This window comes from Echinococcus granulosus, assembly GCF_000524195.1.
Source record: "Echinococcus granulosus chromosome Unknown EG_S00080, whole genome shotgun sequence".
NCBI lineage: Eukaryota > Metazoa > Platyhelminthes > Cestoda > Cyclophyllidea > Taeniidae > Echinococcus > Echinococcus granulosus.
This window is the reverse complement of record NW_020170460.1, coordinates 327,784-353,832: the sequence shown is the minus strand read 5'-3', so window position 1 is coordinate 353,832 and position 26,049 is coordinate 327,784. Positions and strand designations below refer to the sequence as shown.

At 41.2% G+C, this 26,049-nt stretch overlaps 1 protein-coding gene across 1 annotated transcript; it reads right to left on the bottom strand. All coding sequences in view use genetic code 11, as the record gives it.

Moving 5' to 3' along the window:
• Positions 1–5,545: 5,545 nt before the first annotated feature.
• On the bottom strand, positions 5,546–25,971 carry EGR_07555 (Phosphatidate cytidylyltransferase, photoreceptor-specific; the record flags this gene model as incomplete). The annotated part of the gene is made up of 8 exons (XM_024496804.1): positions 5,546–5,720; positions 6,494–6,732; positions 6,813–7,104; positions 11,779–11,861; positions 14,731–14,850; positions 19,707–19,883; positions 23,669–23,983; positions 25,930–25,971. The coding sequence occupies 8 exons, from the start codon at positions 25,969–25,971 to the stop codon at positions 5,546–5,548; spliced, it is 1,443 nt and encodes a 480-aa protein (XP_024348809.1).
• Positions 25,972–26,049: the final 78 nt, after the last annotated feature.

The following is a 26,049-nucleotide window of genomic DNA, read 5'->3' as shown; positions in this document are numbered from 1 at the left end:
AAGACTTTTGGCCAAAGAAATCATGTATGCTGATTCAGGTAGATTTGTTAAACCACCACAGAATCACTGAAGCAAATGTGCCATATAGAAGGGACTGAACGGAATGGGTGGATTGCAGAAAGAAAACACTGGAGAGTGTATAAAGTAATATTTCTGTTGTTGTAGAACCAACCCAGTAACATGCCCATTTCATCAGGCGTGTTTTCACTTCCATCCCCTTCACAAATATCGCTATTCTTCCCTTTGGGGACAGTAACCGTGCCTTGAGCATTATTTTTATTCACCGACAGCGTGCAACTTGTATCCAATGTGGTTCTGGTGGTTCAGACCTACCATTTTCATTCCAACCAGGTTACAATTCGGCACCAAATTCCATGACCTCCATAATAAGATACACCCTTTACCTATCATCTGCCCTGATTATCAGGTGTCAGAGATTCAACGCTTACAACTGCATAATTTTTGACGAGTATTTGCCGATCAGCCCATTTTGTCCTCAGTAACGAACTACGTGTTGATCCACCATCCGGTTGTTAATTTTCCAATGGAATGTAGCACCTTGGTACAAACAGCCCTAGTTTACCATCTGCATTGGTCTTTGGTCACGATATGGGTGCAGTTCCCTCCGCTCGAATCATTTTGAGTAAAATTCTACTCAATGCGGCTTGCATACAACTTTCTGTACATGCCGAGTAAGCACCGGAACATAATTAAGGCGATTTCATGCCACTAAATACTGAAAAACATGAGTTCATGGATGTCAGAATTTCAGTCTATTCTAAAAATAGCCTTTACATTGAGAAAAATGTTCTTTATTATATTGCAGATATGTAACAGAACTCAGGTTATTCTAGAATAGTGGATTTATTTGCCCGATTTAACGTTATCCACTAGTATAAAAATAAGGCTTAGTGATTTGACGAACATTTCTTAATTCTTTAATTTGTTATATCCTAATGAGACAGCGAATTCAAACAAACGTTGCATGGTGTGAAGGAATAGCGACGAGAATTTCTTCCAACTCTACCGCTCATATAAATGTGATAGCACTCGATACCATCGAGACATCTGATCTGGTACTTACCTGTGATGAATCACCTCATTTTTGTCGCCCTTATACACTCTCTAACCACGGCTTTCGATAGCCTTTTTTTTCTTCTGTTAAACGTTTATTTTAAAGGTGTGTCAGTCTACTCACAACTTAGAAGTAGGCCGCTCCATCAGCACTTGAGCACGCTTTTTATACAAAATGTCCTGTCTATCGCTAACATTGTAACCAATTACCTTGTGAACTTGAAAACATCCGGGTACTTAATTTCGCTCTTTTTTTGATTAAATGAGCTCATCATAAGCACTGAAATGCAAAACCATGCAGTGACTTGAAATGTAGTAGATGTTTGGGAAGTAACCGAAATGTGCGGACGAATGTGAACGAAAATAGATTTAAAGCAACAATGTCTCCTAAGCCTCAAATTTTTTATGTTTCCGTCAACACCATCCCCTCATTTACAGTATTCGCAGATTTGGCGTCACCATATGAGAAGATTCTGTGATCTTTGAAGGTTAAAAGTTATGCATTCGTCTGCAATTGGTTTAAGACGGTATCAAAAAAAATAGGTGGGGATGCATTAATCCATTTTCACTTTCTGCTTCATATCATGACATTCGTTGAAATAGACTGAACAATGTCCTACTGCATACGTAGATTAAAAGAACTATGGATTTGGTCTTCTCCAATAAATAATGTTGGAATAATACTTAGCAATGTGATTTAAACAGGAATTAGCTAACGATTCACCGTATTGAGGAGAAACCTGATAATTTTCAGAGACTGTTTGTTTCAACTTTTTGGGTTTTACATCTTGTTCGAGTCCACCTTTAGCTCCAAACCGGTATAACATATTCCACAAGGATACATTCAACAATGAGGCATCATCTACCACAAAACCACTTGTAACAGAGTCGGCGCTCTAATCGACTGTGTTACAGCAAAAGTTTGCATCTTTATGTGTGTGTATGAGGCATCTTGCATTGTCACTAAGTTGACTTATTTAACTCGGCTCAAAACATAAACATCGAACAGACTCCTAAGGCAGGAAATAAGATATATTTTACTTGGATGAGCAGTGAAAAGAACATCTTAAAATAAACTGACAACAAGCTCCGCTATTTCGACAGTAAGCTATTCGCAAGCACCTTCTTTGTATTCGCATTATAAAACGGTCTTCAGAAGCTAGGCCTCAATAAGTTTCTGCAGGTAAATGCATCATCGACTTATTCTAACCACATTGCAAGTATGAAATGATATTAGACTCATGCTAGGTGATAACTTCCATCGTTTACAGACGTCAGTCAGGTATTTTCAGAAGACTGTAGGAAAACAAATGCAACCAATATGCAATGGAAACGGCATTGAAGTAAGGCGCTTTCATAAATGTACTCTTTAATAGATGTGTCCGCCCTGTTAGTTTGGTATTCATTATTCAAACACTGAAAAACGATGAAACGCACCAGAAGTAGTGGTTTACTAGGTCGCAGAAGAAGCAGTGTAATGCATGAATGAACCATGGTATTATTGTTATAACTGCGAAGTGTTATATTTTGACTTGGCGCCAATGTTCTGCTACTTTTGGTAAGTCAATCATGTAAATTCTTTAAATTCAACGGTTCAACTAATTGCGATTGAGCATTTTACATCATTCAGCATCGGGCTATTTTCATTTTCTAAGCACTATGCACATATGAATAGGCACCCATTTAAATTTGCACGTAACAGTGTTGTAAACTCCCACGACATTGGATAGCTGAGACCAGTACAAGTAGAAGCGTGCCCGCAAAGCAACCTGCATATGTCAGCCAAGGGGTTAGCAACTAGGCAATGAGAATGCCTCAGGCTCCTCTCTGGTGGACTGCACGTCCTAATATCGCACTTGCCTCCTCATTCAGGCACCCTACTGCCCAGCTTCACCTTTGAATGATGCAGCAGCACCGCGTCAATGGCAAATCGAAGCCGCTTCAACAGTCGGCTGCCAATTCCATGACCAGTTGATGCTTGAAATTGTTCCAATCTCGAGCTACAATTAGTGCATTTTTGGACCTCTTCGACGATGACAAGCCGGTCTCGTTTTACTTCATCTTGCGGTTACTGCAAGTGATTCCATGTTTACTGGAGGTTGAATGAAACCGTCTCGATTCATGTCGAACAGGGTAAGATCATGGCTAATATTATGCTAATACCTAAATCGAAAGAGGATTTGTAGTCAACGTAATGGCTCCTACTTTGCTCCCACGACATTAGGTAGCTGGCACCAGTACAAGTAGAAGTGTGTAAAGCAGCTTGCACACATCAGCCAAGGGGTTAGCTACTTGGCAGTGAGAATGCATCAGTTCATTCCCCTCCAGAATGCCCGCCTCACACACACCGCACACTTTTGCCTCCTCGTGCAAACTCCCCACCACCCACATCCTGTAATGCTCAACTTCACCTCCAAGTGATGCATCAGGACCGCGTCACCAACAGATTGAAGCCACTCCGACAGTCGGCCGTGGGTCCCATGATCAGTTGATGCCTAAAATTATTCCAAATTTAAGCCAAATTTACGACACAAAGTGAAGCCCTCCGGTTGTGATATGCCGGTCACGTTCTACTTTATCTTGGCGTTGCCTCAGCTGGTTCCAATGATGCGCTGATGCGTAAATCTAGGGTGAATGTTAAGTCGCACTTGCTGTCGCATTTGTCACGTTCGCCCAGCTCCCCTTCTACATACCCCTCTTACCCAGACTACTTGCTACTGACAATGAACGAGTAGGATGATTAAGTGAATTAAAGCATTAGTGACTGGCATTATGATTAGCATTGACGATGAGCACAAATGCGCAAGTGAATGATGTTTGTGTCAATCAAGAAATGTTATTCAAAATGCAAGTCCTGGTTTATGCAACTCAATGTAGCGAATAATGAGACAGACATCCAAGGTGGGTGAACTGAGTGATGGCAATACCTCAATTTAAAATTCTCGACGCCATGCCATGTACTTCTTGAAGGATTGATTTCAACTCAAGCCTTTCTTATGGTCCACTCCTGGAATATGATGTTCTTTTCTATGATTTCTCGCTTTAGTTCATGAACTGCAGCTATGTTTGCTAGGTCACTTCAGCTGCGGCTCTGAAGTGGCTGCCCGTTAGTAAATGATGATGAGAGTGAATTCGTTGTTGCCCATCCAACGTTGCAGTTCTTGGGCGACGATCGTGCAACAAAGTAGTACAAGTCAATTCAGACCCATCTGGTAATATCGGCGCATCAGTGCAATTGGTGTGATTATTTTTCAGTCAATTTGTCGACTAACAAGAATCCCACTAATCATCCCTGCCGTACGACTGACTATGTCGTGAAACTTCTACTTTTATACCTTCATCCTAGTGAAATTATCAGCGTCAGCCAGTCTGAGATGGGATACATACCAGGAGAGTGATTCCTCATCATATCTTCCATGAAAGCAAGCGATAGTGGTTACAATGCCTAAAATCAGGCGCGGAAAGGAGAGTAGCTGAGTCTGTAGAGAAAAATCAGCTTGAATGTGTACCTGCACATACAGGAGCTAGTGCGCTGTACGTCTGACTCACTGACTGCTCAACTTACTTAACCGCGTAAAGGTGCAGAGACCCTAAGTAAATCGACTATCTGCATTACTTAATGCCTCCTCAGGGCCTTCAGCCATTGAAACTACCAAGCAGCTCAAGGAAGGAAATACTAACCATAGAACAGTTAATCCGTTGACTTTAGGCTTTATATTGTAGCCGATTCATGTATTGCAATAATTACGGGTGCTGGTCACTTAAATCACGATCCGTCAAAGCGGCTCTAGCAACGGCACGAGAGTACATGCCTGCTGACAGCAGACATTCAAGACAGCTAACGGACCTAAGGTAGTCGAATGCGTGACTTAGATTCACAGACAACCATGTTCGGCTATCCATCTGAGTGCAAAGAATGGATGTACTCGAGGAAGCGAGTCTTCAACTGGAGTTCCGAGATGGTGACCTAGACCCTTTCACATCTACATTAGGAGTTCTACTTGCAATGTCCACTCACTTAAACCTAAGCTTCCATCATAAGTAGCCATTATTGAATTGAATTGCATTGAGGGAGACTCGTGGCATGGGAAGGGGTCCTATACAACTAGTGCGGAAGCCGTAATGTGGGAGAATCAACCAGACCACTGGACTACATACCCAACTCCAAGTTCTTCAACGATGTGAGGCTGGATCAAGTGCCTTTATTCAATCAACAAGTTTGCGTACAACTTAAAAGCAGTGGGGGCAAAGAAATCGCGTTCTTAAATACACATCAACACGGACGCAGACACAAAACGCACAGAGAACGGTGCAAGTAAGATAAACAACAGCAAATAGTGACGGCCACAGCGACAACCAACGATACGAAGCCAGCGGCTCAGTCGAACAGTCAGACCAGTAGCAGTAGAGGAATTAAAATAAAAGTGGAGGCGAATCACAAAATACGCGATGACGGCTGACACAGAACCAATCATGGTGCCTCAGCAGCCCTCACGCTCTCGCCGTAGGCCATCAGCGGTTCCGCAATCTCGCGTGGCACATGACCACGTCGAAGTAGGCCGTCGAGGAAGAGATTCAGCACTGCCAATTGTTCGTGTCGGGGGAGCACAAACACCTGCTGCAGCAGGCTACTCGGCGTCAGCGGCCTGTTACATTGAGGCAGAAAAAGAGGACACTCACTTACCCCATAACCGCGTTTAACACATACCACATGCATTGCCAGGATTTGCCACAGAGAAAGGTCTACTATCGCAGCACAATATAGGACCTTCATGTACACTATCTAATTGAACTATTCAGATGCTGACACTCGAAAGTAAAAAGAGATGTAATTACCCCCCAGACAAAGACGTCGTTTTAAGCTCAATCAATTTGTTTGGAGCCACAAATTTAGTTACAACCTACGATTTTGTAAAATTAGAGCCATCATAAACTGGCGACACTTAAATCAGTTAAAAAAGCAAAGGTATTCCTTTAGAGATCAAAGAAACTCATGGCGATGGATTATAAAGGTTGAAAATTTGAGAAAAAGATAATCAGGACCATGAGAACAAGCACCATCTGGCCCCAACTTTGTCGGTTATCCTAGAATTTCGACAATTTTTGGAAGCTATGCTAATTTTGACTGAATTCCAAGTTTATGTAAAGATAATTAAAACTTTTTAGTGCCAAAAGGGATGGGCAGAAATAAAACTTCGATTGAAGTAGTGATGAATTGTCCTTGGAAAAGTAGAGAAACGAACAAAATGGCATCAGCTTTGACAAGTAAAGTAGTCTACGATCATTGTAGTCCTTCCATGCGTTTTGGCTTTGGACGGAAATCAAAACAATCATTATAATACACCACATGAGGGCAGGCTACTGAATTAGCGAATAAGCAATAAGTAGTATCTTCAACAAAGGAAGTGAGGTCCCTTACTTGACAAACGAGTTGTAGTAGAAGAATATAAACCACCCCACAAAGATTTGGCAGTCAAATCGATCGAGAATGCCCCCATGGCCGGGGATAACATCACCAAAGTCCTTAATCTTGAAGGCCCGCTTGAATCCACTCGCAAAGAAGCCGCCAAACGGTCCAATAATGGAGACAAAGGCGCCAATGAGGATACAATGGAAGAAGTAGGGGTACCAGGCCACCTGCTTAACCGGCACAAAGAACTACAATAGTGACAGGGAAGTTTGACTAGGTTCTGACTTCGTATGATGGATTATGTAGGCGAAAGTGTCCATCGTCTTACTAGCCATCGAGAGACGTTGTACATACGTGGGACGAAGATGGCGTCGGGCACACAATCCATGGAAAGAGCGCCCATCCGATCGTCATATTCGATGGGACAGATGAAATGCTTCTTACCAATCATGCTCCAAGCCACGAGGAGACCAAGGAGGAGAGAAGAGATGCCGCCTCCAATAAAGCCCTCCCATGTCTTCTTCGGTGACACCTTGATCAGCGGTGTCTTGCCAAAAAGCATCCCAAAAACATAGGCGAAAATATCGTTGGAGATGACCATAGCAACGGGCACTAGAAACCTGGAGGAGAGCACACGATAAAGGATCCATAAATAGGTGCACTAGAAGTCAAACTCCTAAAGATTTCCATTGAAAATAGTCAATCTCTCCAAATAATCAACTCATGAATTCGTCAAAGTCACATATCTAGCTATTGAAATAGTAAAGTTAGTGATTCAGAACTGAAAATTAAGCATGAGGGATGAGCTCTGTGCATTTCAGCGTTTATCTCGATAGGATGCTAAAAATAAGGATCAAATGGTGCTTTCCGGATAAAACGTGGTACGAATCGGCCTTAAAGGTTATGTCGTGCCAAAAATCATAAATAAACAAATCCACCAGCCTATGTGTTTCTTTAATAATTACATTATATGCAAGAATGCGGGCATCAGAAGTTCATCCGTGGCAAGGAGAAACACTGTTCAAAATGGCTCCCTTGTTTGTAAATGAAAGAAATAATTCCCAAATTGAAGTGGATTGATGCTGCTTTTTAAAACTAAGTAGCAAAATGCAAATCTCAATGTATTGAGACAATGTCAGGGTTGTTTTGACCTGAAACGACGCCCTCGAATTTTTGATGTAAAAATTAGTAATTTTTGGCAAAAAATACACTCTTTTTCTCTATTGGTCGGTAAGGGTGGAGTTTTCAAACGATAAAGCTTGTAGGGAGGATTCGCACTTGTGTGCTTCAGGACCTGTCAAGCATTTTCTAGTGCCCAGGTCTGTGAAGCGTAGCAGGATTGTCAATCTATGCAAGATAGTTTGACAACTAATGAGGCAGTTAATTTGCAAGTCCACTTCTCGTCTATAGTTTGAGGAGCGGTGCTACTTCTATAGGTGATTTGTGCCCGAAGCCTCGATGCTCCCTTCACTCCCCTGCCTTATTCCCTATTGCAAACAACGGACAACCAGGCAGACGTGGGCTATGGACTTTATTCAGGCATCTTATCCGCCCTTTCAATTGCGCGGCCTTACTTTCACTGAGATCAGTTTAAAGATACATTCCAAAAGATGATAATCAAATACCAAAAGTCATATCGATGCCAACCTCGTTTGGCAAGTCACAACCTCTTGTTTATGTGGGCTGTTTAGTGCTGATAGCGATTACAAAACCAGACATACGTACGCTTTAGTTGCAAACTGTTGTGTACGAACACAGCTTCTGTCTTATTTCCAACCTAAATAACGCAAGCGGCAGAGCCTTCGGCACGGAGGTCCTTACTGCCGACTGGTGTGGGTAAACCATTGCATACGTGCCCGCTGGCTAAGGCCATGGAATGGCTCCGTTCTAGTACGTTTTCTGTTCATCCGTACTTACAGTGCTTACTAGCACATTTAAAGGCCTACCTGTACGTGATATCAGACATTCAGGAGGACTTGACGAATGTGCGAATTTTGATACTTCCTAGAAGGTTTGAAAGTTAGGTGTGAAAAAACATTACCTCTGAAATATAACGGAAAGGAAACTTCTTGGGGGTCTTAGACATCCTCAGTAACTTTCAATACTGATAATGGAATGCCTTCATGATATTAATGGAAATGGGAGATGACATTAACTTCCACATTTGCTAATGAAGTTGGACATTTCCTATGTTCTGTTTAACATAGATCTTCTACTCCCAAAACGCCTTTAGGGAATGTACTTTCTTCATGTTGCTCAAATAGTCGTGAGCAATGTGACTCTGAGGTCAATTACCCTTTGTTCAGCTGCTTCCATTCATAATGTGGCTCTTCTGAATGCCCATCTTCTCCCCTAGTTATTATATGACATAACGTCCTCCAAATCAGAACCCTAGATCATTTTACTTAAAAGACGAAACTGCGCCTTAACTACTCTCACCATGATTTTGTCCAATATTTCGTCTTTTTAGATAATTAAATGAGAAATGCATGCGCGGCATTCATTCAACGACTTAATGTCTGCGGAAGACGTGGTAGCAAGTTGGTTTGGAAATTTCTCGAACCCAGTTTAGCCCTACAGGTAGCATTGCGTTAAAACTACGTGGTCTAGTAATTACTGACATCAAAAGTATTGACCCACGCTCACCGGTGAACGACCTGAGAAGCCGAGGGCTTTTTTCATGGCATGGTTCTTGCTTCAACATTTCATTTTATGTATCAGTTGTCGTAGACGCCTGCTCGATGCAACCAATTGACTAACTAACCCTCAAGATGTTATCCACGTCGGACTAAACGGCGAACACGAGGTCTTAATGTCAAAAGTTCCCATCGGTTTGCCCAATTAGTAAGACCTAAGGCAGGCAGGGCCAGCTTAGTTTGTCACTGCACAATTTCGTGTGGTGTGCTTCACTTTAACTTTGCTTTAACCTTAGTGTTTACGGATTACCACAATGTGTAGAACTCAAACTCCTCTTTACGTATCACATTTCTGCCTGTGTGCGATCCGATAGGTAAAAATCCCTCTCTGGGCTTAAAAATTTGCTACTTTAAGTTCATTTATGCAATGATTTTCCAGTTAACTGTTAATCCATGGGGCATATTGAGCAATTTACTCATCTTCTGGAACTAAACTGCTCAAAATGGTGCTGGGGCTGCCTGAAATCCCAGAAAGCGGTCTTAATCCAATTTTCTAGAGGATTTCATTTTCGTGGCCAAGTCCGGACCATTCTACGACGACGCGTTCCCGCTCACTTACTTCAGATTAATTAACATTAACGGATATGCATTGAAGACGCCAGTAATGGCCAAAAGGACAAGGTCAAGCAAATAATATAAACAAACCAGTCTAGAAGCCACCCATCCAGCCAGTTTATCATGTCCGCACGCGCACTGTACGGCCTCGCTTTCTCTTACGCGTCCAAAGACAGAGACGCAGCATTAAAAACTCGGGTTTGTGACCTCGACAGGACCCAACCTTACCCTAACGATTGAAATTTGAGAATCGCCTACTCTTTGATTAATTCAATTCAGGCTGTTTTAATCCCGAGAAAGTTATGCTTTAAGCTCCCAATGCATTATCCTCGATATCCTTCATCTGATAAGTGCCTTTTAGTCTTTCTGTTTCTTATTTCAACCAATCTGAAATGGCTGCAGTCATTAAACAAAAGCAAATGTCAGTGATTTGGGGCAATGGCTAATTTTCTTGGAACAAGATCAGTGCCATTTACGGATTTGTATGAGATAACAAGAAGCGCCCATAAAAGTGTAAAATACAGATGAGTTAAGTGAAACCTTGATACGCTGTTTATTGTACAGGGTCCATTTGATCATTTCAGTGGGAATGTTGTCAAGCCATCGAGTTGACAAACATACCAGTGGTTATTCCGAGTTAACTCTTACTCACTATTCACTCTATACTTCTAAGGAACGTACTACATAACCCCCGGAAGACTAATTTAGGTGTGTGTATACGCAGGCAGAACTGTATACTCTGAATTGTCCACTTGCTGGCTGTCAGATAATTGCGAATGAGCCCACGGCACCACTCAAAGTTTGACAAGAAAATTTAAGGAGCAGACGCGCCCAAGACTGGTGAATCATTGGGAGGAAAGTGTTATCTTTTGAAGACCACGAAATGCCTTATAGTTCAAAACTCTCTCATCAGGCGAACTGCACTTTCATAATGGAGGGCGATAGCGTCGCTTCACCATCTGCACACTTCGCATTTCCCTGAGGATATTTTTCCAAATAGTGATCACCAACCCTTCTTGCCTCTAGTAGTAACTAATCAAATGTAACATAAAGGTTGGGAAATGAAAGTGGGGTGGTAATGGAGGTGGGTAGATGTCTTTTAACGACAAAATTGTCTATTAAAGTGGAGTGCTCAGGGTTGCATCGAGTTTAGAGAGAACAGTAGATGATATACTCTCATGGTGGGCATTTCAACGAATACAACATTGCAGGAGACTTTCGATGGGGGAATTGTACACTGGAAAATAAAACAATTTCCTTAAAGCCATACTAGAATAGACGCTCATAATCAACACTCGGAAAGATGCGTACACATCATAACAAACAACAAATAGCAGAAATCTCAGCAAAAACAATGTGCTATCACCAATACTAAATCAGAAGATGTACCACTTCCCGATACCCAAGAGGACATGGAAAAGAGAACTGTCTAAAACCCCATCGAAGGGACTAAATGGGATTCATACGTTGAGAGAAGGCTAGGATAAATCACGCCACACATGCAAACTGGACCTTGAAAATGGGTGCAGTCTTATTTCACATGCCTCTCCAATATTGTGTCTCATTACTGATTCAGGAATCACCATGGTTGCTACAGTTTCGCAAGGTCCAGATCCATTAATTTGAGCACGTATCTTTAACCGTACTTTGAATTCAAAATATAATTTGAAAAATATCAGGTGATGGAAGCATTTCGTTGATGATCAAGGCGATGTTTCTCAATGAAGCGAACCTAGTAATGAGATTTCACATATTTTCTTTGGTGACCTAGCAGTTGAAGAGGAAATAGGTCTGAAGCTACGCTTGAAGTATATAAACAAAAAACCTCGTACCAATGCCAATCAAACATCTCAACTACCAACTTAGAAGTCAGGTACTTAAAATGGATCTACCGATGACACGTTATGTTAGTGAGGCTTGTGTCCATGAAAAAGGAAAGGCAGAAAAACTAATGCGGAGAGTTTGAAAGGATATAAGTGACCTGAGAAGTTGTGACCTTAAAGTGAGGAAATGCATGTTTACTGACGAAAAAGTGTGACTTACCAAATGAGGCCGTCAAAAATGCTTTGGATCATGAAGTGAGAAGAAGAGACGATGATGAGGAGGGAGACATGCGTCCACCCGAACTGAAAGACAAAGAAAATAGTTTTTTAATTCTATAAATCTACCTTCAGGATGTGAACTTTATTCAACCTGCCTAATGACTATGTGAAACTCCTCGTTTAATAGGGTCAAAAGACAAATCAAAGGGCCAATCCAATTCGCATTCGAGAAAGCCTCCTACGAAATCCGCACTTCAAACAAACGATGTGCCATTTTAAAAGTCTTGATTTTCACCTGTGGGGAAGACAGTGGCATTTCCTGTGGAGATTTCAGGACTAAATAATTCCTCAATCCCATAAACTGGACATCAAATAATGGTAGAATCCGGTTACAGCCCTTCATGTAGACCTTGAAAATGCCTCCTAATTTATTCAGCCGACAGGAGGTAACAAAAAGGAGGACGTGTAAACATTGGTAATAAAAGGTCGTTATAAAATTATTAGGCTCTACCGAGATCGACAGCACGGAGAGTTACCGGTTTAAATTGGTTCCAGTATAGAAAAAGAATAAATGTAACCTGATATTGACTGAGAAAGCTTTCTGTGAAACTTCTAACTACAAGTAACGCATATAAGTACGCAAATTAGGCTGTTTTCTGGGTACTGAACGAAGGATTGAGTTGCGCTCAGAACAAAGAAAATTCCTGGTTTACAGATAATTCTTAAAATGAGGAGTGTTTATGCGAACATCAAGAATAAGCACCTCTTCAGTGATGTGCAAAATACAAATCAGTTTACACTGACGTGAGTTGACAACCACTTCTAGCTCTCAAAAGTATTTGCCGGGTGCTTCTAAATCGGATCAATGAGAGAAAAATGAAAGCATTAAAATAGTTCTTGAATGATAAACACGGTAGTGGGAGATGAAGAAACCTTCAAAAGCACAAAATACTTTCTAGTGAAGGTGGTGATAAAGAAGGATTAGTTGCCACCGACAGGACAGAGAGGGAAACCCCAATGCAAAAAAAATTTCAGAATAAAGTAAAAGAAATTAAAACCAGACTTCATATGGAGAAGACTTGAGGGAACTGGCACGACACTCCAAAATATTTTCAGGTGACAATTCATTTCAAGAGGCTGGTGGCGGTCGCGGAAAAAGTTGGTAAGGTGTTGCCGGCAGACCGCAATGAGAATTCTCGGTTTATGATTGAATTATGAGACATATGCAACAAATTAATAGGGAGTAGTATGAGACGGTAACAATGTGATAAAAGCGGTGGCTGAAGAGCGCTGGAATGAGCCTAGAATGCCTCGAGTTTATGAATGGCTAGCTAACCTTTGGCACAGAGAAATCGCTACTTAATGAAACCGTTTGTATTCCTAAAAAGGGTTTCAACAAATGGGTATTTGATGGAATAACTTCAATGAACAAAAGAAACCTGTGGATCATAGACTCTGTCACATACAAGATAGTTCAGAATACAACTATCAATGTGCCTGAGAAGGCCCAAAAAGCCAGCAAAATGGCTGAAGCTAACGCCAAAAAAATCACTTTCGAGTGAGGTCACATCACACAGAAGTCACCAACTGAGATAATTCATGCCATTGAGAATTGGTAAAGAATGATGACCTCCGACAAACCAATCTAAAGAACGGAAGCAAGTCGTACTAGAAGTCATGTCCATTCGTACAACATTCATGCACCAATTAAAAACTAAGGAGATAAATGAGCGATGACTACCTACCAAGATTTCCAACACTCTGAAAGGTAGTAATGTATTTAAAAAGAGTAGCTTATGTCATCAAGCATAATTTACCCTAATTTGAATTATTATTCCCATTTCTCTCCCTCCTATGTCGGCTTACACGAAACCTATGAAGAAGTCCAGAAAAGAAATTAATGGCTCAATGCATTCGGGGAATTAAAGCGGCTAAGCTTGAAACATGAGGAATGACACGCAGCTGATTTGAAACAGTAAAAAATCCCACATAACTGACAGTAGCCAACGTGGAGTCGTGCAAAAGTTTTCGTAAATCACTAGACTTTGGGTAACCAACCCACTTTACTACTTTGGACACCCATCTAAACCTCATTAATTTACCAGGAAAGACTTTTCGACGATATAATTCGCCTTTACTCTACGAAGGACGCAATTGAGCAATACATATTTTATGACTTTGCTACCAGAATAAGTCCGAGGGGAAAATTAACCATCACAACGCATCAAACTGACCAGTACAAATAGTGTTACCCAAAAACTAAGAGATGCAGGCAGTGGCTGCTAAAAAACTTCACCCAATGGCTGTTTTAGCGGTTTAACTGCATCAATCTACTTACGCCATACAATCTGATAGAACCGTGGTTATCATAGACTGATACAAACCCATTTCAACTATTCAGAACACTCAGATCGGGACGTCACACATACATTACGGTAATAGAGAACGAGTGAAAGACAAATCATGGTACTGGAAAGGGCTGAAAACTCCATTAAACAAAACAAACTTAGAGTGAATTTAGTTAAAGACTACTGGTCAAGACTATTCTGGTTTCTAAGACAGACCAAAATATGCAGGCAAGGCAGAAAGCTTTGCGGGTAACAAAGGAAGTCTGAATTAAGTGTTGGAATAGGTAGCCAGTTGGGCTCACCAGATAAATGACGGCGATTCTAAATCAAATACTATTCATGCTCCTGGACAGGGCGAGATAAGATGACGGCCAGTTAAATAGATTCATTTGATGGAATCGGTTTTGAAATGAACATCTCTCAACACACAATTTTACCCTTAAAAAAGACTTAACGACGCGACTTCCCTTGTTAAAAAATGCCAAGAGGATAAAACGTATGAAAACGGGGTTGAATGGAATGTCTCGTCACAGATGGAGAATGGAAAGGAATCGAGTCGAAATAAAATCTTTCTAATAAGTAAAAGTTAAACAAAGATGACTCACCAGAGTGAACTGTTTAAGGTAGTGGCGTCGCACAAGGCTTAAAACGAAGGCGACAATGCAACCGCAGTAGAGGGTAAAAGAGATGAAACGATGGTGCACCACCAGCGGAGCCAGAAAGTCCTGTAAAACAATAAACAAGGACTAATTGGGTCTCCAGCAAGAAAGTACAGCACAGTGATGCACACCGAGGCTATCGAGAACAGTTTTAATGGAAGCCTAAACGACGATGAAATCAAGACGAAGGAGAATCAACTTCCAGAGCAAGAAAAGATCTAATGATACGAAATAGAAGGTCCAAAAGTCGATTGTTGTAGGTTAAGCGACGTGAATGCAGTCAAACTGTTTCCCTATTGGCATTTGCTAGTCTGATCCAAGCAATAATGTGTGCCTAAGCCGCAATTGAAAGCACATTTTTATCGCTTGATGAAATGTGCTACTTTTATAGCATGTGGTCGAACAAATTCGATCGTGGTATTTGCTCATCTAACTCTTATTTCTCTGTCTTAGTGATTTGCACCAAATGGCTCAATGACAATAGGACCAGCACCCAGGTCAAACCTTTTTGTTACCGCTGACAAAAGTGTCTTGTGGGGTTGGTACATGGTAGTGTAACCCTTCGTTGTTAAATCCACCAGTGAAATGCAGCTATGGCTAGGTCTGATCTCTTGTTGTCGGAGAGCTCTTGGAATAACCACCCGATCCCTAAACACAATGCACAATTCCGTCGTTGAAAAATACCCTCCGTACTTGGCATACTGACACAGCTCCGGAGCTGAACAAACCTTGGACTCCCTTGCCTGGGTAAATATAACCACCGTTTCAACGATGGAATCCCAGCTGGCGGTCATTTTAACTGTCCCTGAGGTCATTGGCAATGGGATAAACGGGGCCCTTAATGGTTTGCTTGATACCCTCTTTGATGGTAAGAGCTGCTGTCACTAGATTTTCTCTTTGGACGGTTTGAGAGCCGACTGATCGTGATAAAGCATCCGCTTGACCAGTGGAAGTCGAGTCGAGATCTATTGCTTTGGACAACTGGCAATACATGCAAATACACCCTTCTTCAATCCAAAAGTGTTTAAAAAGGGCTTATAATCATTCGGGAAGATGAACTATTATACACTAGCCATCAAGTAGAAGTTCTTCAAGCCAAAAGTGATCGGTAATGCCTTCATCTGGCTCTAATTCCGCTCCACAGGCTAAGGGATCCTAGCTGCCTATTCAGCGGGCCTTCTGTGATCAATGCGGTAATGCATGGGATGTGAAAGTCCCAATGCCATAGCTAGAAGAGTCAGATGCCACCAAAGTTGTCACGTTTGAATCCCGAAGCATCAACAGTAGATCAGATGTTAGAATATCTATCACTTTCTTGAACAACCAAAAGCTAATTTAATGGAGCCCGAGTACGGTGAAATTTAAGTAAAAAACGAAAGCAACACTGAAACATTCGCGAGCGCTGGCATCGTTTTGAAGGCTGTGGCATTATATGAATCTGGGCGTCGACAGACTGAGTTAATCACGAAAACTAGGCGCTTGATCGTTGTCATAATGACTAGCGTACTTCTCAAGTCAGAATCAAAAGTTATATTTGTCCAAATGCATGAGGGTCATGCTCAACTTCTTGAACCTGTCTCGTTCGCCTGATTTAAACACAGTTGTCATCTAGGTGGGCTGTTTCTCCAAATATATCAGTTGGTAAAAGATGGCAAGGCGGCCTTGGATCCGAATAGAAACCGATTTTAATAGAATAATCCCCTGAGCCTAGTGGCTGCAGCTAATTTGTTCAGCCACAGATCTTGGTGGCATGGATATCCATCCATCACTGCAGCCTCCCCACTCATAGCCATCCCAATAACAAATTATTCCGCCGTGGCATGCTTTACCATGCCTTCAGGAATGACTCGAGACCCTATACATATATTTTTTAAGACATATCCTAGGATCATCGTAATGAGAATGAATTTCAAGAAATTGCCGAAGTCTGCTCTGAGTCAGTAAATCATATGCAAGAAAACAAAGGCTCCCCACTGTTACTGAACTGCGCAGCAGTTCAACAACCACCCAATCTCTTGTAATCTGAGCTGCCTGAGGCGAAACCCACACAAATAAATAACATCAAAGGGAAGTGTGATTGCGCAGTTCAACTGTGCTTGGTTACACAATTTTGACGATACAAGTGAGGGTGTGTGTGAATTTACTTAGCCGGTGGTAGACGCCTCTTATGCTACGTCGCTAACACGAATAAAGCAGAGCCCGTCATTGGCAATTCAGATTTCTAGAAAACACCACAACGCTGTGATCGAAGCCCATTCGTTTTAAGCATCGAAGGAGGTCACTTGAGACTATCAAGAATGAAAAATGCATACCAAAGCAGAGGTTAGCTAGAGATGGCTCTGAATTTTTCATTGTCTCGCACTTTAAACCAGCCAATCACAATCGCTGCGCTTTTCTTGAAATTTAGGTAAACTCGACAGGGAGGTTTGATCTAAATGGTACGGAATTGTACACATTTTAAGTGAAAACCTTTAGTCGCTCTCTTTGACATGCTACCAGCGGTGGTGGTCATTTAAACCGTTGATGTTACCACGTAGGCTCTTCCAATCTCCCACGCTGATGCATACACCACTTGTCCCCCAAGCCCACTATAGAGTTACGATAAAGCTACTCCCAAACTCCTATATCCTCCATGTCAAGTGCTAAAGGGTTGTAGTTCAGGGCTACATCTTCTCCGCGACCAATGAAGAGGATAGGGAGGTCGAGGCTGAAAGAATAACGAGGGGATATTTCCTAACTCCTCCACAAACCAATGATTTGAATTACAGTCAGGATTGGTTTACTTACCTCCCCACGACCGTACTTTGGATAACTCGTCCAAGTTCATTTGGCTGTAAATCCGTCTCTCACTGAATGCGGAATTAACGAATCGAGGGATAGGGAGGAAGGAAGAGGTGCTTTACTACGCTTGTCAACACATCTCGTTGCCATGGCAGATACGCATGAACGCTAGATTGTTAATTAAGCGAGCATATACAAACGCAGCCATCAACTTGCTAACGAGCGGACTGGATAATGGAAGTAATGCAATCTGTACCGAAAGCAGGAGAGAGGTCCGTGCCTCCGACAAGATATTAGCGTTTCAAGGTAAAACACACAGGGAGAGAAAAGCACCAATCGTAGGAACATGGAGTATTCAAGACTAGAGAATGGATCTCGAGGTACCCATTTCGGGTTACATTTGATCAGAACAACTTCCATAGTACATCTATGAAAAGTTCAAAGAAGCAAACTGCTAACTCTTGATAAGGTCAAGGACACAGAGAATACCGGTCCTATAAAGAAATACAGTCCAACAAAATGATACCTGTTTAACCGCGTAAACTCCCAACAGTCTTCGACGATTTGATCAAGATACTCCCAGTCTTTCTGTGCATCGATAGTAAAGATACTTTTGAATTCGCACGTTTGTTGAGTAATACACATTCAAAGATAACCCAAGTGGTTTGTTACTTTAGAAGAGGGAGGTGAAGAGGTGCAAAAGTAAAGTTTCTTATAAAAATTCCCTAATTTCGCTCCATTACACAATCATTGCATTTAATTGAACCGGGATAGACATGTGGTTGCATTAGTTAATGTGGTACCCAAATTTGAGAGTCAGTTTTGTGAAATCAGACAACGCTGATTTTGTCAAGCACAGCTTGACTTGCAGAGAAATTTGGACAAGCACTACTAAACTTTAAGTCGGAATGAGAATATGATAATCTTCCCAAACAAGAACCAGTTTCTCATTAGAAACAGGAGCCCCAAGAGGTCATACACGTGGAGATACCTCAGAGAGATATGCACTCATAAAGATACTATGGAAGTGAATGCCCATGGCAGGAGCCTCAAGTCTACAGAAAAAGAAGGAGTTATCTGTTAATATAGATGTGTCCGGGGTGAATTTTACTTCATAGATCCCAGACAGATAAAGAAAGGAGAGGGTAGCTAGCTCCCTAGAGGAAATAGGTAGGAATTCGAAATCTACCAAAATGTCAATTTATTTTAGCCTCATTCACTCATACAGTAACAGGAGTAGGCAAACTATTGGATGGACTATTGGTACGATTAAAACAGGACATCGGAGGAGATGAATGCTATCTTGCATACTCTTCTGCCACAAATCAATGGTCAACTTCCTCCGCCCCTTATAGAATGAGAAGGTCCAAATCGCTCACAAATCAACTTCCATCTGCGCTAATCGTAGTTGCAGACTCAACCGCTATAAAAGAACGCTACGAAAGGCGTTCAAATCGAACCGGGGTGTTTGAATTCAAAGGCGTAAAAAATGATGCTGCCCAAGTGATACTAAAACCCATTATAAATACCAAGAATGGCCTATCGCGAGCCTTGATGACTGGCGCAAATATCGTGGACCAGCCCTACTCAGACAGAGGCCATTAAGATGGCAGGCAACAGTAGCAATGTGTGCATTTACCTTAAATAGCTTTTACTTGTGAGACGCAAAACCCGTAAACAGCTACTCCTATAGAAAGCTCCTAAAATAGCAAAGTATGATAAGGAGACGCTCAGAAGCAGTAAGACGTTTGAATAATGTAGGGATTCAAGTGACGCCCGTAGGCAGTAGAATTCAGCAAACAACTAACGGCCAGCGTGAGAAACTCTTGATCAAACTATAACCTGTCGTGAAACTGCACAAGAGCCAGATCTCCCTGGGGGGAGAATTCCAATTATTTATTGCAGGTTGTTTTGGGATGGTTCAGCCTACGGATAACTCCTCCCCATAGCTATGTATGGAGAGAACTACAGCATAACAGTACTGAATGCTGATTCTACTTAAAATTCGCTGTTTTCCGTCCTTTACATATTTAAAGGTCCCGACTTAGTTTATTCGCCTCATTCAGAGGTAAATTAGAGGACTCTTGATGGATGTAGAGCAAGAGTTCAGAGGTGGGAGCAAAGAGACGTGTTGGACTCACTTCCTTGGCTAGGAGGATACGAAAGCGTCCAATAAGACTCTCGCCAAAGAGGAAGTAGTTGGAGGTGAAGAGAAACATCCAGGAAAGTGTGCGAAACCACGGTAGATTGTGCGTCCGGTAGACCACATGGCCAATGTGAATGAGCTCCTTGAAACACGCCAACTGCAGACACAGCACCTGAAAAAAAAGGAAAGCACAGTACTACCGGTCCACATCCACTACAAGTTCGCTGAACATCAAGTACGACTGAAAATTTGGGTTAGGCGGATTAAGGGAGGTATCCGTCAGAACTATACAGCCAATATCAAGAAATTGGCGTATTTACTCCGTTCTAGCCTTCGAAGTCGAGTTAACAATTTTGCTACCGGAGTCACGTCTGTAGGACCTCTTGGATCCCTTACCCGACCCCGGCCTCGCGATTTACACCTAGGCGTGTCCAGAACACAGTGATTTAGTTTAAAACAATAAAAGAGATGTCCGATTTTCTTAAGAATCGGTGTCATATTAGAACAGCCAAAACATCATAACATCAGAGAACGATATTTCTCTGAGAATCTGGAAACAACCATACCAAAATAGGAGGAGGAAGGCTAGTTTGGCACCAAAATATTCTGCTACTACCATCTGTTGCTGATCGGATGAGAGGTATTTGAAGGAGGGAGTTCTGAGAACAGTATCTCATCTCCAAAGCGTTAAGATGAGATGCAGAAACTATCTCCTTCCAATTCTACTTAGGTGTGATGATGGTTCACAATAGATATACACAGGTTAGAAGAAATTACTAATGCCCTTTGAAATTCGCTTAGAGGACACGTAGAAGAAGGAATGAATCGACCCAGATTGAAATACTTTATCAGAGTTCCGCATTAGCGAGCCGAACCGTCTTTGTGGTGAGGATTGGACAAAGAGAGGGCCTTCCAGATAGTGCGGGATTTTCATACTGCACTTTTAACACTTTCTCCACGAGTTATCTCAAAGGGCAGTCGATCATCACAAGCCAAAAGTTTAGTTTTCGTAATGACACCTTTTTCCTTAATAAACCGTTTGAATTCCTTCGAATTGAAAGTATCAAAAAATGTAAATTACTAGTTTGGGTAAGAAAACCGGAGCGATACATACGTGACTATGGTTAGGAGTGTCCACCGTATCTCCATTTAAGGCTAGCAACGACACTTACCTGGAGAAATTTTGCTGTTTTGAGGAGTTGATTCATTATTTTAACAGCACCAACTTTAAAGTAAACTAGCGAACCAAAAACAAACGTGCGCAAAGGACCTATTTTAAATTTCTGCTTCCACCTTTATACTTACTCGTTGTGAAAAGAAAATTTGTTACCTCTATCAATCAAGGAAATTACTTACACCGCATCGTACTTGCCTATCATGGGTTGAAATCTAACAAATTCCCAATCACCATGTATCAGCAAAGTAAACGAAGACAAATTGAGGAAAATGGACTTGAAAGATGTTAGCAGAGGGCAATGTTTCTGGATTTTTTTTAAAAAACTGGAACCAGACTTGGTTTGAAGCCAATAGGTGTTGGTAGAAGTTCCTAGACAAATATGCAGACTTGGTTGAATTGTAGAGATTCCCATTAACTCAGTCGCGCATGTTTATTCTGTTTGGGAAAAAATGGAGCTGGCAGAGGCAGATTGTGAAAATCTAACAGATTCTAAGGTTAAAACGTTGCCTACACCTCCAAAAAATGAATCAGCAATCAAATGAGCACAAAATGTAGCAAGATGAATTAGTTTCTCGCCCTACCTTAAACAGCTTTAAGCCAATGACGGCAAGAGTATCACAAAATAACAAGAAATGGGGCTTGGGGCATACTGTGATGACAACGCCACTCAAACAAATCAAAAGTTTGACTCGTGGAGGTAGTCGCAGTATTTGCTAAACTTTTTGCAAACGGACTGGTGTCACGTTTTCTTGGCATGCAGCTTTCAATTCTACTTCCTGAACCGTAGTAAAAAAGGCTTTCATCTCAATTTTAAACAAATGTATTCAATGCGGGTGTGTCTATGATAACGTTACCTCAAACAACGGTATTCTTAATCACGCTTAAAAAGGGCTTTATCAATCGGTGAACTAAGCGCCCATGGAAAGCGCAATAAGCTAAACTTTTGTAGCAAAAACCGACATTACTCTATGGAAATTGAGGCAAATTGACTTACAAAAAGCAGGTAGATTTGAAATGCGTAAGCACGAAGTACTCCTGATGTAAATCGAAACACTTTTGTCTGGCATCACATAAACCCCTAAACCCACTGTTTTATTTGAAAAAACGAAATCATGTCATTTGACCATAAACCACCTGTCTTAGCATCAATATTAATGAAGACTGAATGATTGATTTTTTCAATGGCTACGAACTTGAAATCCAGGATTTCACTTCAAATTTCTCTGCCAAAGTCGCATGCCTGTCAGTAATTTCAAGGTAGCACGTTTGAATTTGCGTGGCTACTCTAGCTTTAGCACCTTTGCAAAACTTACAAAAAGTACATCTGCATTGGCATTTAAGTGTGGAAAAAAATGAACAGATTCAATTTAGTATTGCTTAAGTAAACGCAAGTTCTGTTGTGTACAAATTACTCGGTACAGCTAAATAATGTCCTATGTGAATTCATGGGAAAAAAAAGAGACCGAGAAATTGCACGACTGCCAAAGATTGGACTAACCCTTATGAGAAGGAGATTAGGATTCAAACTGCTGTCAAGATTACATCCATCGCTATACCGCTTCTTACTTGCATTCATTAAAATAAATGCCAATGGACGCGAATCTAACTGACAGCACATAAAGATGCTGTGGGCAGTTACCAATCTAACAATAATCAGACGATTCAAAAGAACTCGGCCAATGGCTCCCAAACGGAGGCCTAACACAAAGCAAGATTTTTCAATCGGGCCTTTCAGACTTAACCGATTTTACAAGTACACCAAGTGAAGTATGCGGGTCTGACCGAGATCACATACCAAGGCCGTGGAGCGGTTACCAATCTAATAACAATCAGGAACTTTTTGAATAGATCTGCTGGGTACAATAGCTAAATAACAGCTTATAATCTATTCGGTTTTGGAAATGCATTGGGCTACTAATTACACAATTAGCTATTTGTGGCACAAAGTTAGTTCTGAGACAAGATGTAATTATGGATAAGATTTGGATTTACCATTACACTCATCTCTGATCGTGTCACAGTCTCCAAAAGATGTAGAAGCTGAATAATTTATCATGAGAGATTGAACTACTTTTTGCGATATTATCATCCCCTGAGTTATTGTTTTGAAGAAAGACTAAAGTGGATGCACTAGGTAATTTGAGGGTCAGTGTCCCAGCTTGTACCAATGCATCAGCGACACCACGTCAGAAACCAATTGGCAAATGTCAACTTTGAACTCGCATGTACAAGGCAATTCTAATGGAAAAATCTATAATCGGTCCAGAAGCAGCGTCACTCAAGTGTATCGTTAAAAGAATATGTAACTTCATCGAAAGGCTTGGTGTCGTCACCGGCACAACAGGATTGGACATTTCGAACTTACCCGGCTAGGTTAAGGGGCAAAAGAAAATTGGTTTCTAATTACAGGCAGGACAATTAGGACGACTAATAAAAAACAGTATACTGGTTGATAAATCTCGTTTAATCTCAAAAACAAGCTAATATACACACCAGCAAACGACAGGTAAGTGAATCAGCAATATTTAAAGAAGTTAACGACCCAAAAATAATGTGTGAACTGATACGAATCAAGGTAGGGGAGTAGAATGGCTTAGTAATTTTAGCTACCGGCTCAGATGTAAACTATATCACGTGAACAGTTGCTAATTTGTTCCTTATTTTGAGGCATAATGAAATGATTCTTTAAAGAAGCATAATTAGGCGTATTTAGATGCACAAAAGAGCTGAGAAATGCAAAACTGATGCATGCATAAAAAATGAAGCTAACGTGAACCTACCAGTAGCACCAGAGCAAGCGGGCCCAGGTAGATGAGAAAGAGGAAACCACCAATCATGACGATGGACATGAAGAGACGCACAATGCAATTGGTGAGACGCGGCGAGAGGCCCGCCACGGATGTCTCGAGGAAGACGGGCACGTGGTCGGAGCCATGAGGCACCTTCTCCGCCACATTCGGTTCGATATCAAGGTCACTCGCAAGGGGCGTCTCTATGGCTTCGTCGGCGGAAGAGTAGTCACCGGTGCGTGGTGGCGCGGGGGCAGCAGCAGCGGTGCTGGGGGTAGTTGTCTCAGCGTTTGTGTCATCGTGTGGCTGACGCAAAAAGAAGGGAATGTTAAGCAGAAAGGCCAACCACTCTACTTAACTCTCTGTGTGGCTCATCCCTGGAGGCCCCAATGTTTAATAACGCCAGCTGTTGGCATAAAAGGAAGAATGTGATGCCCAGACACCAGTGTGTCAACAAGTTTCATTCCATTGCTAGGATCGCTCAATAATGCAACATTGGGGTAACTACGACACCTCGAAATTGTGTGCGAAAGCCGACAACTACTTAGCCCTCTATAGAAATGTTACCTCTAGGTGAAAACTGATAAGTATTAATTATTTAAGCATTATGCTGCTTCTTAATGGGGCATCATAATGCCTTAACACCTAAATTTAGGCGCAGGAATGACAACGCCATTTCAATTATAGACATATGGATTTTCACCCCAAAATTTTGCCTTTACACTATGTCTAGATCTATAATAATGGCAAGAATGAGAAGATACAAGGGGGTATGGAAAAAAAACATTCAGATAAAGATATGCTCCTACTTTTGACAAATTTGCAAGGACTCACCATAAACCATGGCGATGAAGATAAGTAAAAAAAGGTTAATAACGAGGAAGAATTCATCGGCACTCAAAAGCACCATTTTGTGAAGGGCACAAATGTCCTATTGTAGAAGCCAGATGTAACATCCAAAATATAAATACGATGTAGGTGAAACAATGTACATTTTTTCACAGAAATAATTGGGAATATTTGGAAATAATCTATTTACACTTGCTAAGTCTAAACCAACCTTAAGGTATTTGAAGATAATTTCCCTTATTATTATAGGGGGGAAAAGCACAACCAGTAACGAAGGAAATGTAATCGTATAACTATTGGTATCATCAAACAATGAAATTAAGGGAACACAAAAATGCCTCAATTGTTTATCTGTAAGGATTTTCCAGTATTTTTGAGGATAACCCATTTAAACCCACTAGGGTGGAATTCATGCAAGGTCAACTGAAAAAAAAGCTGCAGATTTTACAAACAAAGAAATACTACGAAAAGGAAATAGAACAGATCACACCATCCACAACACGCATTAAATGAAGACATTCACCGATAAAGACTATATAGTCAACTAAAAACCGGGAAATTTGCAAATACAAGACGTAGAACTTCGTGAGCGACCGGAACTTGTTCAAGAATCTTTGTCTAATATCATCAGCATAAACCGAAATCTCGTCTTATGAAAAGAAAAAGAATGAAAAACATATTCCAGAGACATTTTTTGGCATTGTTGGAAAAACCATTCATTGAAAATACCAAAGCCCAGCACTTCAAACTAGTCAATAATGGTCATGGCCAAGGATTCGTAAGAATTAGCAACATTTCGTAGAAAGGAATGATCAGGTACAAAAAATCGGGCCAGAACGACCATTAAAAATAGGTATTGGTGCAGGGAGCTTACTCAGGTATCAGTCGCTAGGGCAGCTGTAGAGGCTTACAATAGACAAGAAAGGGGATAAAGAGTTTTGTAGTGCATGAAAAAGCCTATAATTTCCTTAAATGTCAAGTAAGGTTTGAGTCGCCTATCATTCTAAGAAACTCAAACTCTCCTCTCAAATAAGGCGTAACTTTTCATGCGCAAATACATTGTTCAATAAACAGCTATTAAAAACTAGATAAGGGCAGGTAGTAACAGAAACAAGGATAATTACTGATACAAAAGGACAACCATTGAACATCAAGATGCGTATAGAAAGCCTTTTATGCTTCACATATAAAAGTATGATAAGCAGCCGAAAGCATGAGCAATTACCATGGAGAAAAACTTTAAAAAAGGTAAGTGATGTGTGCGGAAATTAAATTAAGCAATTATCTACCACAGAGAACGGTCCATAATAATCCCCTGAAAAAAGAAGTGTTGAGCCAAAATATGGTCCTGAGTAGGAGGCAAAAAACGGAAAACGAATAATTCATAAACATTAAGAGATTACCGAGTGCCGTCTACGAGTCAATACAGGGGAACCCTCAACCATTTGGAGACAAATTGAACTGACACCACCTGCCACCAACCAATCACATTAATGCACAAATAGGCATTTCAAGCGTACGGC